This window comes from Mauremys mutica, chromosome 9 (genome assembly GCF_020497125.1).
Source record: "Mauremys mutica isolate MM-2020 ecotype Southern chromosome 9, ASM2049712v1, whole genome shotgun sequence".
NCBI classification, from domain to species: domain Eukaryota; kingdom Metazoa; phylum Chordata; order Testudines; family Geoemydidae; genus Mauremys; species Mauremys mutica.
In genome coordinates, this window is record NC_059080.1 from 51549529 (window position 1) to 51566812 (window position 17284).

At 47.5% G+C, this 17284-nt stretch overlaps 1 protein-coding gene across 5 annotated transcripts in view; it reads left to right on the forward strand.

Moving 5' to 3' along the window:
• EPHB1 (EPH receptor B1) overlaps positions 1-17284 on the forward strand; it is a 353412-nt gene that overhangs the window by 266379 nt on the left and 69749 nt on the right. For 4 of the 5 annotated variants that reach the window (XM_045030054.1, XR_006582168.1, XR_006582170.1 and 1 more), the window contains exons 6-7: positions 9825-10006; positions 12562-12724. In XM_045030054.1, the coding sequence (XP_044885989.1) occupies positions 9825-10006; positions 12562-12724 (345 nt within the window). The remainder of the gene's footprint in view (positions 1-9824; positions 10007-12561; positions 12725-17284) is intronic. The other variant, XR_006582169.1, reaches the window with a different exon arrangement.

Here is a 17284-nt window from a genome sequence, read left to right on the forward strand (position 1 = left end):
ATGTGGGGAAATGACAGAAGAAATGTTATGCTGTGGATTTGTCTAGTATGTGTGTTATCAATTCACTTCAGTGAGACCAATTAAATCTTTCTGATAGAAACAAATTGAATCCCTTTCCCCAGTCCATAAGAAATCCAGATCTGTACATTTATTTTAACCATCTATCTGCCTGCTCACCCATAAATATATCATTCCATCAATCTATCCCCTCTTTCTCCTATAATCACTATCCACCCATCTGTCCTTCTGTCCATCCATCTCCCATCCAAATATTCAGCCGCACATTGTCTATCTTCTCCAATACTTATTCATGCAGAGCCTCATTCTCAAGTTTCTTGAAAGTTTCTGAGGGCCCACAGTGCTTGTTGTCTATGGTCTTGACCCTTTTCCTTTGTGATTCTTCTAGTCCACACAAGAGGGAGATGTCCGAGGACAGCCCCAAACCATAGCACTAGCTGCAACAGAGGGATAGCTGAAGGAGCTAAACAGACCAACCTAGCAGAGGGAGAAAAAAAGAAAGGGGAAAAGGCAGGACAATTAAAAGGAGAGAAGGAAAAAGAGAGCAGAGGGGAATGGGAAAAAGAAGAGATAGGAAAAAGAGAAAAAGAATAAGAATGAGAGATAATTTCCTAGACATTTCCGTTCTGAGCCAAAATCTGCCTTGAGTTACACCTGCCTAGCCAACCCCATTGAAACTAATAGGGCTGCCAGAGCACAAGGAAGAGCAAATTAGAGTACTTTGTTATTAAATTTTCTGCTGCCGTCTCTCAGCAAGGAGGCTGAAGCGGGTTTCGTGCTTTGCTCTTCCATTCCCTGGGATAAGTTCCACTTCTCAGAGAAATAATTGACTCCAGAACCTGAATTTAAATGTGGGTACAGGGAAGCAAGTGGGTACATTTTTTAGAAGCACCACCAGGACTTAGGGGCCTCAAGTCTTCTGGGTTTTCAGTGAGACTTAGGTTCCTAAGTCACACAGACACTTTTGCAAAGAGTACTCTTGCTCTCTGTGACATGATGGCTCTTCTTCTGACTCTGGGAGCTGGGCACCGACTGTCAGACTTGCATGAACCATGTCTCTTTTCCCTCCACACTAGGCACCTGTGGTGGGGAATGAGTTTCCATATTACATAATGTGGCTTGTGCGCTAGTCACTCAGGTAGATGTCACTCAGACATCCAGTCTGCACACACGTCTATGCAATTCAGGCTCAAGAGTGGCATTTAGGCACAGCCCGGAGCAGGGGCTCTGCAGCACCACCTCCCCCCCAGGAGAGCACTGCACACAGAGAGGGCAGAAGGGGCAGTACATGCCTGATGCACTATTAGGAAATTGACCAAAGGGGGCTTGCTGACCCAGCCCTGGTGCTTGCAGGGAAGGCAACTTCTGCCTGGTCCCTGCCACTGCACCCTGGGGGGAAATTGCTTCCCACCCCCAAATATGGTGATCAGCATGTGAAAAAGAGTTACCCTCATAAAGCTGTGGATCTCATGGCCAACCTGAAATATGGCTGTGTGTTCAAGTAACTCTCCATTGGTCCTGAATGATGTGGGTTCTACCAGTGCATCTGGGAGTGAAAGATCCTAATGTGCTGATGTCCTACCTGGGGGGCAGTGGGGAAGGATCTCCTAGGTGTTTAACCTACAGTCTTTATGTTATGATATTTTTCAATGTCCAGGAATGTCTACCTGGTTTCCTGGTGTTGCTTAGTTCAAACAGTACCTTCTCCAAGACCTGGTTTTGATATGCCCTGAAAGAAGACTTCTCTCTCCCCAAAGCTTTCTGCTTTCCAAACTAGATTGATTCAGGTAGAACATTCAAAAGGGCCTAGCACTGGCCTACCTCTGCTGCTGTTGAAGTTGCTGGGTGTTTTGCCATTCACCTGAGTGAGAGCAGAGCAAGGCCCATGCTGAGCTCTTTTGAAAACCCTGCCCTTGAGCGCTTCAGCCTATCACCAGAGCAAAGACCTGCCAGCCCTCTGTTTGTCTAACCCCACTTCCATGAATTTCTACAAAGTGTGCACATTCTTATGGAATGCCGTGCTCAGAAGGGGCATGGATAATGGCATCTGGATTTCCTTTGTCTTGCCAGTAATCTCTCTTCTTACAGCCTAAGATCCTGCTGGCCTAGCCTCAAATTCATTGCAGGTAACAAGTGAAATAAGTTTTGTGAGGTCATTCTAACCCGAATAGCTATTTCTGAACATTAGAAACTCACCAAGGAGTCTGGCACATTTTGCAGCCACTGCCCAAGAGAGAACTGAGCCTAGAATAGCAAGGAGCAGTCAATCATATGGAGTATTGGCAAGCTTCAAGGAAGCTTGCATCACACCTTCATGGCCTCTAGTCTACACTCTCAGTCCCCCACTTCCAAATGCATCCCAAAATGAGTAAAAGGGGATAACAGTTCTCCTGCTTCTTTCTATAACCCTGCACCTGTCATGGCTGTTCAAAGATTTGCCCTTCTCTAGTATGGTCCAGTGCTTCTGCTTGGCTGGATCAAGGCTGGTCACTGCATGGAAACAAGTAGGCATGGAGCGGCTTAGGAGCTGCCATCCATCCACCTGCGCACCAATTTGGTGCTGATCATTTTCACAGCATTCTCCATGTTAAACAGGCAGGAGCACCAAGGGGGGTTGCGAATGCAGCAATTAACAAAACAGCAATCAAGCTAAGTGTTTAATTTCAGAAAATTAACATCTTCTCTGAGCGGATGTGGAAAGATAAAAAATGAAGGATTAAATGTGCTGGGTAAACAAAGGCAGTGCTGGACCATAAACATCTCCTGCTGGAAGGGAAAGACACTGACAGCTTCCCAGAGCTGGGAGTCTGCAATTCAGTGAATTCCCTAAGAGGCACCAGCATCAGAGCCCAAGAGCAGGAAGAAGAGCATAAAATAAGGGGCTAAACTCACTCATCCATGCAGCAAGAACATATATTTTCCATCTGTAGGATAAGTGTTTCATAGTTGGTGTTACAGTCTGTGTATGGGGGGGTGCAATGTGGCAATCTGACGTGGCTTGTTTTTATGGTCTCTTAAAAATGCAGAAGGGCACATGGAGCCGGTGTTTCCAGCATGGGTGTTTAAGCTGTGCATGCAAACTTGGGTTCCCAAGTTGTGTCCCAGCCTACGTGGGTTCACAGGAAAGGGAGGGCGTACGCAAAGAGTCACACCGCCATTGCCTGACTTGGGTGTATTAAGCATGCAGCGTTCACATTCCCTTCATGTAGATTTTTTTGTAGGAATGGATATGTATGGCTATTTAGGGCCAGATATGCTCTACATTTCTGGCCCTATGAAATCACACTGGTAGTGCAAGGGGGCCAGTGTCCTGTACGGGGGAGCTTCCAGCTAACATAAAGCTGATGTCACTGGCCCCTAAGGCGCCACTCCAGCCTTGGTGTTAGGGGTCTTGATGAGGATGGGAGGGGTGTGCGAGTTCCAGCTGTTGTCAGCTGTCAGACAGTTTTTTGGAGATTGTTTCCAGGTGGTGCAGGTTAGAGGAGCCCCCAGGTTGCTTTAACCTGCATTGGGATTTAGGCAGAGCCAGGCAAAGAATCAGAGTTGTGATTCCCTGATGCCCCTCACCCCACATTGCACACAGTGGGACTCAGCTGGAATAAAGAACCTGGCCTGTGTGGTATAACTTTGCACATGTATTTTGCAGAAAGCATTTTTTGGAAGGTCTGATGTTCATAGCAAATAGAGATTGCACTGTGTGTATAGACACAACCCTCAGAAGGAAAAGAAACAAGACATAAAGCTCACGTCATAGACACTGCTAAGAAATAGTTATGCTGCTCCATAGCTCTTTTGTAGGGGGTTACAAATATGTGTAACCTGGTATACAATAAGGATACTTCTTTTAATAACGGCATTTGTTTGTAAGCAAACTGGTGCGCTGTGTTAATTTGCGAGAGTCATATGGATGATATTATGTACCAATGTGCTTTAGGGAGGGGGAGATGGGTTAGGGAACTGATGTCAATGGCTGGAGCCAGACCACAGTTATCATACTGGGCCATCTGTGGAATGGCCTGTGTTCATGGAAGTGGAAAAAGCAGCAACACCCACTGCTTTCCCCAGGTGATTAACGCAGAAGCCCATTAGGTCTGTTCCACAGATGGCAGTATCTGTCCAAGGCAGAGGTAGAACAGAAGGCTTGGCAGGTAGGGTGCATTTTGCAAGGGCTTTGGAACCCCAGTCTGTCCATAGGGGTGGGGCATAGACTACATTCAGCTGCTCTGTAAAGGACGGTATGGTGCATCTACCTCCACAAGTGAGTGCCAAGGTATTTCATGTTAGCTAGTCAAGTGGCCTTCAATTTCCAGAGTCCCAGGATTAATGTAGGATGTTACTCCTTGCATAAACAAGGAGAGAGGGGTGTAATATTGAAGATCCTACCTGCAGTGTCTCTGACTCTATGTGATACCTGACAGACAAGCATTGCCTCTCTTCTGAGGGATGGGCAGAATCAATATGCAGCTATTTATTTGCTCAGCAGGTGATGCTCCCAGAATTAGTATATGCTCATCTGTTTTGAACAGAGACATCTCTACCAGAGTGGAACATTCCACCAGGAGAAAAAATTAATCTCTTCCCTGGCCAAGCAGGATTCACCAACATCCGAGGGGACCAGCTGGGGGAGGAGGTTGGCATACCAAGCCATACACCTCTAGATGACATTTCAAGTGTTGGTGAGCTCTGAGAGCTGTTTGGCAAATTACTCCATGTGCTGCTGCTTGGTTAGTGCTGAGGTCACTGATGATTTATAGTAATGGGAATGTTTCTCTTTGTCAATGAAGCTGCTGGCATCCCAGCTCCCCAAGGACGAGGGGGTGGGGAGCTCTGCATTTGGACTGTGAGGATTAGCTTCTCCTGAGCCCTCCCCACATGTTTCAGCGGGCTTGGGCACATGAGGCTTTGATGTCCCCAGAGGACCAGATAGGAAATTAACTTGTTTAATTAAATGCACGTTGTGTTGCCTGAGTGACATGCAGATTCACCATCAGGGAATTCAGAATGTTTGGAGAATGAATATGGGGAGCCGAATTCAGAGGTGAGGCTGAGTGATGAAGAGAGTTAATGTAATTTGCACTTTCTTCCCGTGCTCTTGATGTGCATGTTTTGCTAACTTAGCCTCCCTTCAGATGTACTGCTTGGCTAGGGCCAAACTTCGAAGTCCCATGCAGTTACTCACACAGATCCAGTGACTTCACTGGAACTGCTCACCAGGGCGAGTAACGGGCTCACTGTGACGAGTTTGGTCACAGAGACTCCCTTGGGACTGCCACCTGATGTGCTGAGACTACCTCTGAGCCCGTTTTCTCTGCCAGTTTCAGCCTCCAGAACCCTGCCTTGTTAAGCCAGACACACAAGCCCGCCCGCCGCAACACAGACCCAGGGTCTGAACCACGCCCCCAAAGCTGCAGACTTAACTGAAAACAGCTTAAAAAGTGCTCCTGTCTCCAGCACCCAGACACCCAGCTCCCAATGGGACTCAAACCCCAAATAAATCCGGTTTACTCTGTATAACAGACAGAACAAGGTACGTTACTAAGTAAAATAAATCAAAATATGCAAGGCTAACTTAATACACTAAGGATCTAGTTACAAATACTAACTTCTCACTCTAGGTGTTATCTCAGGTACAATCCTTTTCAGACCAACGTTGTAGTTTATGGCCTGGGTCCAGCAATCACTCACACCCCCACAGTAACAGTCCTTTGTTCCAGTTTCTTTCAGGCATCTCTTTGGGGTGGAGAGGCTACCTCTTGAAGACAAAATGGAAAGGCTTCCAGGGCCTTTTATATTCTCTCTCTTGTGGGCAGAAACTTCTTTGTTCTTCTGTGCAAAATCACAGCAACAAGATGGGGTTTGTAGCCGCATGGAAAAGTCACATGTCCATGAATGATTCTACTTTTTGCAGGCCGACACCATTATTTCCAATGTTAGTTTGAATGTTCCCAGGAAAGCTCAGATGTGGATTGGTGTCTCCCAAGTCCATTGTTAGTTAAGTACTTCCAATTACTTGAACAAATCCTTCGCAATATGTTGGCCACACCTTCCTTATGTGTTTCCTAGAGCAAACACTTCAAATATAAGCATAGAGCCAACGCTCATAACTTCAGATATAAAAACGATACGTGCATACTAATAGGATGAATATATTCAGTAGATCATAACCTTTGCAAAGATATGTTACATGGCATATCCAACATAAAGCATATTCCAGTTATGTTATATTTACACTTATAAGCATATTTCCATAAACATATAGAGTGCGTCACACTCACAAGCTGGCCTTGAGGTTCCCTTGGATTCACAGGGCCAGTTTCAGGGGTGATGTGTAAAAAACCCTTCCATCAAGTACACTGCCATAGAGCAACCCGCTGGTATGCCCCTTCCAACAACGTCTACACTAGCCTAATCCAGAGTAATTTGCAAGGCAAGGAGCCTGAAGAGAGTGTAGGAAGATGTACAGTAAAGTCACCCTACTTTCACATAGACCATCTTCCACCTTCTACCAGTTCTTTGGCATGCGAGTTACCCCAGGTTAGACAGCCTTAGAGCTCTGTCGGAGGGAAGTAAGGAGCGCTATGGGAGTCGGAGCACAAGGGAATCTGAGCTAGTGCAAAGGAGTAACTTTGGAACATGGCTAAGGGGTTGAACTGAAAGATGAGGGTGTCCCGCTGTGAGGCAGGCAAGAGTAAGGAGTACAAAGAGGTCTGTGCGGCTACAGACAGAAGTGTTGTTGTAATTATGTAGACATGAGACAGGCAGTTAGCTCTGCTTCAGGGGATGGCGAGGCCTAGTATTAACTCTTCAAGTGCCTTCCAGCACATCACCCGCCATTTTAGCTGCAGAAACGCTCTTCCTGGATCATGCCCATCTTGCTTTGCATAGCCTAGCAAAGGCTAACTTTGAACTTCAAATGGAGAGCAGTGTTGAGGCCCTGAACCTCTGAGAGGATTATTCTGCCTCCTGCTTGGCTGGCTCGGGATTAATGAGATCTGCTTCTTTCTTCTATTTGACATTAGGGTTGGCCTTTCCTCTTTTTCCTTTTGTAACTTCAGCCAAGCTAACAGGGCAAGCCCTGAGCCAGTTGTAAAGGGGCAGAGGTGATTGTTAACATGCCCTGAACTCACAAACCAATTCAATTTGGTTCAGTTTGATGGCTGCTCCATAGACTAACAGAGCTGTGGTTCCTATTACCTTCTGTAAGTGCTAAAGCTTCTGGAGGTTTTCCTCTGGGCCAGAGACACAGTGTGACTTCTATATTTGCAGGGGCAGTGCCAGCCTGGCCGGGGGGGCATGGGGGGTGCAGTGCTGGGCCTGCAGTGGGGATACCGCTGGCCCATGGGGCTGGGCACCTGCCCTGTGATGTTTGTTCGGGTCTCGAACAGGGACCCTGAGGTAGGGTGACCAGATGGCAAATGTGAAAAATTGGGACGGGGGTGGGGAGTAATAGGAGCCTATATAAGAAAAAGACCCAAAAATTGGGACTGTCCCTATAAAATTGGGACATCTGGTCACCCTACCCTGAGGGCTCTGTTTCCCTTTGGTTATGTGGGTGTAGCTTGTCATGCCAGAACAAGCTGAGTGAGTGGAGCTGTGTGTGTGTCTACACGCATGTGCCCGTGTTTGTGTGTCCCTGTCCCTGTCTGTGAGGGCACATGAAATGCTGGGAGTCTGAGAGGGGCTGACCCAGTGACATGTGTGTCTGAGACTCAGTGACATGTGTGTCTGAGTATACACACACACACACACACACACAACATGGCACATCTCGCACACACTGAAGCCAGTTCCCCTGCTGGCATGAGCCTGTCCTGGTTCATTAAATTAAATGCACTGAGCCTCGCCTCCTGGCCACGGCACCATGGATGGTTGCCCACGATGCCCACTCATAAGACTGTCCCTGTTTGGGGGACAATACCCCCTATCCCCCTCCCCCAAACTACACCCATACTCTGGGTGGTCAATGAGCCCTATCCTGGAACCTTACTGGGGGACTTAGCAGCCTGGATACATAGTTAAGTGAAAATATTGTCCTGTCAAAGTTTATTGTTGTTATAATTTATTTGTATTGCAATAGCACCTGGGAGCCTTAGTCATGGCCCAGAACCCCGCTGTGCCAGGTGCTATACAGACTCTGAACAAAAGACAGCCCAGTGCAAACAACTTACAATCCAAGTATCAGACAAGAGGCAACCTGACAGAGGTTTAGACTGGGTAGCTCTAACCTCTGTCACAGTTAATGTAATGGGGGAGCTGTGTTTTGTTCACCCCTGGGAAATGTCCTCTGAATTCACTGCTTTACTCGCTGATGAGTTATTGACTGTTCCTGGTTAGACTGAGCGCTCAGAATTCGAAATCTCTAATTAAAAATAATTATCAGTTTAAATATTCAACCAGTTTTATTGACAGACTGCTCTCATTTCATGCATATTGTTGCAATAATAGCAAATAAACATGGAAGCCTCTTGCTAACACGGCAAAGGTAGGGGTGGGATGAGTTCTCTATCTCCAGTGGAATTCAGCACATGCACACACACACACACGACACTGCTCACTCACCCCTCCCAGAGAGGACTTGTGTTTGGGACTTTTTAAGACACGGCTGAAGAGCAAATGACTTGTGTCTGTAATGGGCCAAACTGCCCCAGATGACAGGTATTTACAAAATATTTCCTAGGGAACCATACACACCACTCCTCCTGCCTGCAGCCCCTACACACCAGGGTGTGGGGCCAATGACAGGCAAATGGGTGCATTTTTGTGGGAGCTCGCTGTTAAAATAATGACAGTACATCTCAGTGTGAGGGCCTGATCCTGTCACCCTCAGTGATTGGAACTCCCAGTTACTGCAAGAAGGTGTTACAATATTTCAGACTCATAGGACTGGGCCCAGAGAGTGGCCGGACCTGCTGGGAGGACTCTGCTATGTGAAATAGGGTAGAGGGAAAGTCTTGATCAATGGCCTTTTTTGTTTGTATATTGTTCTTTGTTTCTCTCTCTTTTCATACATCAGTCTGTCTTCTAGCGTTGTCTAGATTGATTAGATCAATTCCATTATTGTTAGAGATTGATTTTGATTACTCATGGAGCAGGGACTGAGGTCTCTCCTTTATTTTCTCTGCTCCACCAAGTGCACCGCTGGCCTTCAACAAACAATAAACCATCATCATAACTCTTGGTTACCCATATGCTGAATCTGCCTTTCTCTCTCTGTCTGATTCTGCTTTCTACACCTATTTATTCCCCTCTGCTACAGCTACAGTACATATGCCTCTTTCTTTATATTCCATTCTTTAAGGTTGGATTCTCAGTGTTATTTGGTTTCTACAGCATCGAAAGCATTTTCTCTTGGTCCCTTTAAATACGTGGTGTTAGTGTAATGAGTTGTATTAATGAATAGGCAGCAGGTTTAAAGCACAGATTAGCAAGTACTTCTTCACACAGAACAGAGTTAACCTGCCAGAAGCTGGGACTGGATGAAGGGGGTGGATCACTTGCAATTGCCCTGTTCTGTTCATTCCTTCGGAAGCATCTGGCACTGGCCCCATTGTCACAGACAGGATACTGGGCTTGTAAGGCCATTCTCTTGTTCTTATGCTCTTATTATGCTGTATAATATCTCATTCTCCTTCCTTCCAACCTCTCGCCATTTGCTCCTTTCTTTCCATTCTTTTCTTTCCCTCCTCACCCCCCAGGATGGCTCTCTGACATTTTATTTTCACCCTCTCTTCAGATCATGTTATTCCCCCTGCCCATGAGTTAATTTTCACTACTCTTGTATTTCCCATTTCCTCCTTTCTCCACAGCTCCCTCCACAGTTCCCATCATGCACCAGGTAAGTGCCACCATGAGGAGCATCACGCTGTCGTGGCCTCAGCCAGAGCAGCCCAACGGCATCATCCTGGACTACGAGATTCGTTACTATGAGAAGGTGAGCCGGATCTGCCACCCCGAGATCAGCAGCACTGTGGGCTCACGACCAGCCACCGTAAGCCTGAATGAAAGCAGGGGAAGAAGGCTGGGGTGGGGACAGACACTCAAGGCTCTGAAACGCTTCTGTATTTTTTTCCTTGTTGTGGACTGTTAATTGTGGGCCTGAGCCAGCACTCACTGAAGTCAGTGGAAAGACCCATTGACTACAGTGGGGTTATGATTAGGTCCTGGGATAACTCAACAAAGTGTGATCATGAGAGGTAACACCCAGCCCTGGCAGGTAAATTGGGTGGGAGGTGTGGGTACGAGGGGGCATAAGTGACACTGCTGCCGGCTTTGCCTAGACTAGAGTTTTGGGTCATGTTGAGTTAATTGAATGTGAACTAATTCAAGTTTGGTAAGACAATCATAAATTGCTAATCCAGACACACCACCAGCATTTGTTCCAGGACAGAAACATCTGTTTCTAGTGTAAGTGCAGCGTAGGCCAGGCAGTGAATTAACTTGACCCAAGAGTCTGAACAAAGCCTAGTGTGCTGGACGGGAGGACACGTCCATAGAAGAGCCATGTCCAAGCGTTCATTCTGTGTGTTTTTAAAGGGAGGGAGCAATATCCCTTAGAGTGCAAAATGAGTGCAAAATAGAGTGCAATACCCCTTGTTAGGGCCAGGCATAGAGTGCTCCAACACCAGCTCCAGCCATTCACTTCAAGGGGCTCATTCCTTGGCTGAATCCCACTCCACATCTGCTATTCCAACCCCACATGGCTCGGCCTCCATACTTCCTTTCTGCTCTGCAGCTTCCCCGGCTAAAGTGCTGACCTGTGCACCCCTGCTGTCACGTGGACAAGCAGGGCTAGGAGAAGACAGGCCATACCGACGTTCCCTTAGTGACCTGATCTATGATTTGAATCTATGTCTCCTGGGTGACAAACAGTGCTCACTGCACCAACAAACGCATTCGTGTTTGTAGTGTGGTAGTGCTTCGAGACCTCAGCTGAGACCAGGGCCCTGTTGTGCTAGGTGCTGTGCATGCACATATGCCCCAATGACGTTGCAATCTAACTGGACAAGACGGGGGGAGGGGAGAAGGAAAGACTTGTCTTTGTCCCCATTTGCTGATGTGTTTGCTTTCCTTACTCACTTCTGCAGAGAGTCTTTCCTGATCTCTCAGAGGAAAATCCTGTTGCAGGAGGCAGTTGTGTCATTTAACCCACAGACTGTTGCTCTGGGCAGGGCCGGCCTTAGGGAAAATGGCAACTTGGGTGAACTTACATTTTGGGGCCCTCCTTTGCCCCTGGTCCCCCATCCTCCCTTCCCCCCTAAACCCTGCACTGTGCCACCTTCATCCCCAATCCCAGCACCTCCCTCCTGCACCATGTGGGCCCCCTCACCCCAACCCCTGCATTCCCCTCCTGTGCCCCTAATCCCTGCACTGTACCCCCTTCACTCCTACCCCCTGCACCTCTCTCCTGTACCCCTAATCCCTGCACTGTGCCCCCTTCACCGCAACCCCTGCACCTCTCTCCTGTGCCCCATATTCCTGCACTGTACCCCTTCACTTCTACCCCCTGCACCTCTCTCCTGTGCCCCTAATCCCTGCACTGTTCCTCCTTCACTTCTATCTCCTGCACCCCTAATCCCTGCATCCCCCTCCTGCTCCCATGTGGGGAAACTGACCCACTTGGATGCACAAAGCAGCTGGCATTGCTGCTCGCTCTCCCACTGGTCTTCTGCTCCTCTGCCCCATGCACCCCCCCCCAGCAAACAGGAAGGCACTCCCAGTCTGGAGTGGCCAGGGGTGGCTCCTGGGAGGACGAGGAAGGGCAGGGGGGGGAGGGGAGGGGAGGAGGTGGGAGGCAGCAACAGCAGCAGTTGCACATGTGGAGCAGAGGGGAGGAGGGGCACCTGTGATCTGAAGGTCATCCAACTGCCCCCTGCAGCTCAGGTCTCTCCCCCTGCCCCCTCTCCAGCGTTGCTGCTCACCCACCTGCCTGCCTGCCATGTCAGGTCAGGTGGGAATCCAAACCCTGCTCACGGCGCCCTCTTTGGCGGGCCGCCCTGGGCAGGGGCCCAGACGACTCACCCCAAAGGCTGACCCTGGCTCTGGGGACAGATTATTGGCCTATGTAAAGAACCATACTAAGGTCAGATTGTAAGCAGGGGTGTGTGTGCTGCAATGGCATTGAGAGAAGAAGCAAAGGTCACCTCATTGTCTAGATCTGCCACCTCTAGTTGATACAGCTTGTACCTGCAAGTGATCTCTCAAAGCAGCCATGGCAGGTTGGCAATGTGACACCCATGTGCAATGTGTCTAACCACCGCACTGTATATATGGACATATATATAGTAATTTAAGGCATGCATTTCATGAATGACAATATGGCCATATGCATCTTCCTTCAGTGCTCTGTATTTTCAGTGCAGAATGCTTGGAGTGGGGTGATTGGAGCAGTAACGCTTTAACCCCAGTATTCCCATTCCGCCAGTGGATGAGCCTCATGCCTGAGTAGAACCCTGGGGCGGCCATTGGATGGGACTCCCATTGCTCTGGAACTATGATATCCCCTCCTGTTGATTGACATCAGCCTTTCTTTACTCTTCCCCGCAGGACCACAATGAGTACAATTCGTCTATGGCCAAGAGTCAGACCAACACGGCCAGGATTGAGGGGCTGAGGCCTGGCATGGTGTATGTGGTGCAGGTGCGAGCCCGGACAGTGGCTGGCTATGGGAAATACAGCGGGAAAATGTGCTTCCAAACACTGACAGATGGTAAGTGTGTGGCAAAAGGAGGGGGTGAGAGAGAGAGAGAGGGGCCTCACTTGCAGCTCAAGCTGTAATTGGATTAAATAAACCTGTCTCTCCAAACCCCAGCTCCCAGAGGGGCAGTGTGGCGAGAGCCAGGTGATTTATAGTGATGTTTGATTAATTGCCAGCTGGAGGAGTAATCTGTTTTAAATCTCTTATCTCTGTTTTCTCCTCCACCATTTAACTGCATTTCCTGCATCTGTATGTGGCTTGGATTATTTGCATGCCAGCCAGGGGAGAACCTGAACCTTTACCCTTTCCTGACCCCGCACCTCTCACCTCAGGAGAGCTTGCTAAGAGCCTGTTCTGGCTGAGCTGGGAAATATGTCACACTAGAGTGCGTGTGCTGTATGGGGGTACGCACAGAGGTGGGGGTGGGGATGTGATCTGAGTGCCACGGAATTACATGCCCATAGAAATGAAGGATGGAAGAGAATTGTCAGGCCAGCTGCTCTAGTCCCTCTCCTGGACAGGTCAGGGTTGTTGCCTACACTCCGCTCTCCACTCACTGGGGAGGTCTATGCTGCAATCCGAGGTGCAACTGCAGCTCAGTTAGACATACCCACACTAGCATGGCTGAAAATACCGGTGTATACGTGGCAGGAGGAGCTTCAGCATGGGCTGCACGCAGCCGCTGGGGAGCTACTCACATTGCTGGAGCCTGCACCACCACCTCGACACTGCTATTGTTAGCATGCTGGCAAGGGTAAAGTTATCGTGGTATGTCTACCCGACCTGCAATCACCCCTCGAACTGCAGCATAGACACACCCTTGGTCCAGGCATTTTTTTAACCACTCATTCAATGTAGTGTCCGCTCTTTCCTTTGAGAGACTATTTCACACTCTAACAGGCCTCACTCACAGGAAGATTTTCCCACTATTCAGCCCCAGTGTTTCAGTTTCATCCCACTACTTCCAGCCTCTCCTTCTTTGGCCCTAAATCTTTCCACTTCGTCTGTGGCATTTACCCCCTCCAGATTCTTATAGATTATGTCCCTCCATCGTCTGCTCCCTAGCTCTCATTTCACAAGCTCTACACATTTAACTCTTTGACTCTTCCCTCCTGTAAATCAATCCCCCAGCTCTTTAATCATTTGTATGGCACGTCTCTGAGTAACAACCATAAAAGATGCAAAGAACAGACTAAAATAAGGAGATTAGAATGAAGCTATTCTTTCTGTATGTGCTCTCTCCTACTCTGTATAACAGTTTATTAGTTGTATATTCGGTAAGTCACTCTAAGAGATGAACAAACTGCTTCAAATCAACTAAGAAGTGACATGAAATGTTCCCCAGATCTCAGAGCATTTTAAACCTGATCTAAATCTCTTCGGGGCAGATGGGTCCAGGAATCAGACCAAGCAGTGAATGGAGGTGTGCAGGGTCCTTTCCTCAGTTCAGTACATTGTACCAAAAGGTCCAATTCAGAGTTCACACTCTGGTCTAGTTCTTTCTCCAAAGCTACACAACAGCCAAGGATATTTAGATCAATTCCTCTGGTTCCAACTTGTTTGTTAGCATCAAAAATTGCCAGTTACCTTAAAAAAATCATAAGGTGGGGGGATTATTTTTCATTCTCACAACACTCAGGGAAGTGCTGAAATTGGCAAAGAAAGGCTTTTCTTGTGGTAGTCTAACATGTCCAGAAGCCGTAAGTTCAGAAATCTCCCAAAGGCAGTCTGTTCGCTCTGATTTCCAGCCCATTTGTACCTCCTCTAGAGCAGGGCCGGCTCCAGGCCCCAGCATGCCAAGCGTGTGCTTGGGGCAGCACGCCGCGGGGGGCGCTCTGCCGGTCGCCGGGAGGGCAGCAGGCGGCTCCGGTGGACCTCCCGCAGGCATGCCTGCGGAGGGTCCGCTGGTCCCGCGGCTTCGGTGGAGCATCCGCAAGCGTGCCTGCGGGAGGTCCACCGGAGCCGTGGGACCAGCGACCGGCAGAGCGCCCCCCATGGTGTGCCGCCGTGCTTGGGGTGGCGAAATCGCTAGAGCCGCCCCTGCTCTAGAGTAACATGCCACAGGCTCAATCCTGCAAGGTGCTGAGCATTCTGCCTCTGATCTAGCAAAATATTTAAGCATGTGAGTAGCCCCACTGAAAACAACAGAGCTCTGCTGATTTACACCAGCTCAGGATTGGGCCTGTAATAACTATTACTACTACTGTTTATGAACTTCCAGGACATCACATGATGGACGCGAGTTACCTAGATTGCTCCAGTGAAACCACATGATCAGTAGTCTGATATGAACATGTATGTGAGGTTTTCTCCTATGAACACAAATGGATTAAAATTGAGGTCTATAGTTAGGAAAGAAACTCCATAGCTCTGTCACCTCCTAGCCTGTGTCTTTCCTTTCTCCTTTGGCTCTGTTATTTTGGGCTTTGTCATAGTGAAGAAAGGAATAAACTGAACTGAACATGCCACAGATGCAAAAGATCCCCAGCCTCTTCTCCAAATCTATGCCTTTATATTGCACGTCCAACAAAGTGTCATATGTGCCCATGCAGATTACATGTTTGAATCAAGCTAGATGTTTATCTACAGCAGGATAATGCACATGCTTAATTGTGGGTACAAATGGATTAGCAGCAGCTAGGATTTTCAAGGGGGCTTAAGGGAGTTAGGAACCGACTATCACTGAAATGTAATGGCAGCTGGGTGATCTGGGTAAGCACTGTTCAAAATCCTCACCCATTAATATTAATTTGTATTGGGGTGGCAGCAGGAGATCCAGTCAGGACCCCATTGTGTTCAGTCATGTACACAGATGTATAGAAAAAGACAGCCCAAAGACGCAGAAGCCATTAAAAGAAAAATATGGCACTATGACTGTTGCCCAGAAGCACAAAGATGTGTGTGATTGTCTGTGGCAAATGTTAATTATTTATATTACTATAGCAACTAAGGGCCCCAAACAATATCAGAGCAGGCACACAGGAATAGACAGTCAGAGATTTATTCAGAGCAATTCAATGACTTGTCCAAGGTCACACAGTGAGGTTCTGAGAGAGTCAGGAATTGAACCTACATCGCTAGAGTGTTGATGAAATGCCTTGACCACAGAACTAGCCTTCCTCTCTGAAAAGTTATTTTGCCTTCTCGTATTTAAGAAGCTAACCTTCAGCAGGTTCTTTTGTGTATTTTTTCTGTCAGGCAAACATCTAACAGCGTGAGGAAAAGGAAAAACACAGAATGACTGAACGGATGCAAACAAAAAATGAATGTCTTGAATATTCAGGATTAGTGAAGGGAGGAGAAAACTCTGCCTCCAATAAGCAATTAATTGAAATTTAATAAGAATGGATATTGTAGATTATTAAATAATCATTGATCGTTAAATGAGACTTTCTCAGGATTTAAGTAGCACGCAGGAGATAAATCTGGTTACTAGCAACTAACTGTGAAAAAGAAAAACTAAAGATAAAAGGAGTGCTAAATACTTCCTTTTGAAAGACTTTTACTTTAACCTCTTGGTTTCTGCTTCCAGCACAAGTTAACAGGTCTTACTCTCTAGAAAATGAATGATTGCTATTTGTATTGCAATAGGAACGCAGAGTGGGGCCCTGTTGTGCATGTTGCTCTACAGACACGTAATGAGAGACAGCCCTGGCTCTAAGTAGTTTTTCATTTATATAGACAAGACAGACAAAGGCGGGGAGGGGAAACAGAAGCACAAAGATGGGACAGTCACGCAGCAGGGCACCGGCGGAGTCCAGATCAGAACCCAAGTGTCCTGAGTCACAGTGCCATGTCCTTATCCGGTAAACTACACCATCTACATTAGCCAGGCAGTCATTGTTAAATAGACTTAAAAAAAAAGAGTTAGAGGCTGATTCTTGTTTACACTACGGCCCCTGTACACTACTCCAACAGTGTAAAAGGCTTAAAGTAGGCATACATGCAGTTGAAATGGCTTTAATGTAAATGAGAACCAGTTCCTTGGGATGAACTCCTGTTGTAAGGTTCTGGATTTTCCTATCTCCCCTCCCGGTTTTAATTCCTTCGCTGCTGCAAGTTCGGTGTTTGTGTCTTGGTCACATTTTTGTAACAAAAGGATCTGTTCAAATGAACAGAACACAGCAGCAGAAAGTATGTTTTCTCATGTGTGACCTGGGAAATCAACTTCCTCAGTTGCTGCAGCTACTTCCCTGTGTTCCATGGAGCTGAAGAGCTGTTGCTGCTAAAGCTTTCTTTGCAAGATGGTCACCCGAGCTCTGTAGATATAAGGAGCCAGTGAAGCTAGAGTTCTCCTCATAATTACTCTTTTTTTTCTAGTTCCCAGCATGTTGATGCCCTTGGGATGGTCTAGGGGAAGGGCAGGGAATAGGGAATCTATATGAGCTGTCACCTTGTGGGAACCATATCTATGGGGTAAATGATGGCTGGGATTTCCAAAGGAGCTCCCAGCTCTACCTCTCTTTGAAAATCGCAGCTGTAATTGCTAAATACTCCCTCTGCCCCAAGCTCATGGCTCTAAAACTCCTTCCATCTCCCTCATGATTAGCTCCCTCTTGGTAACATATGATG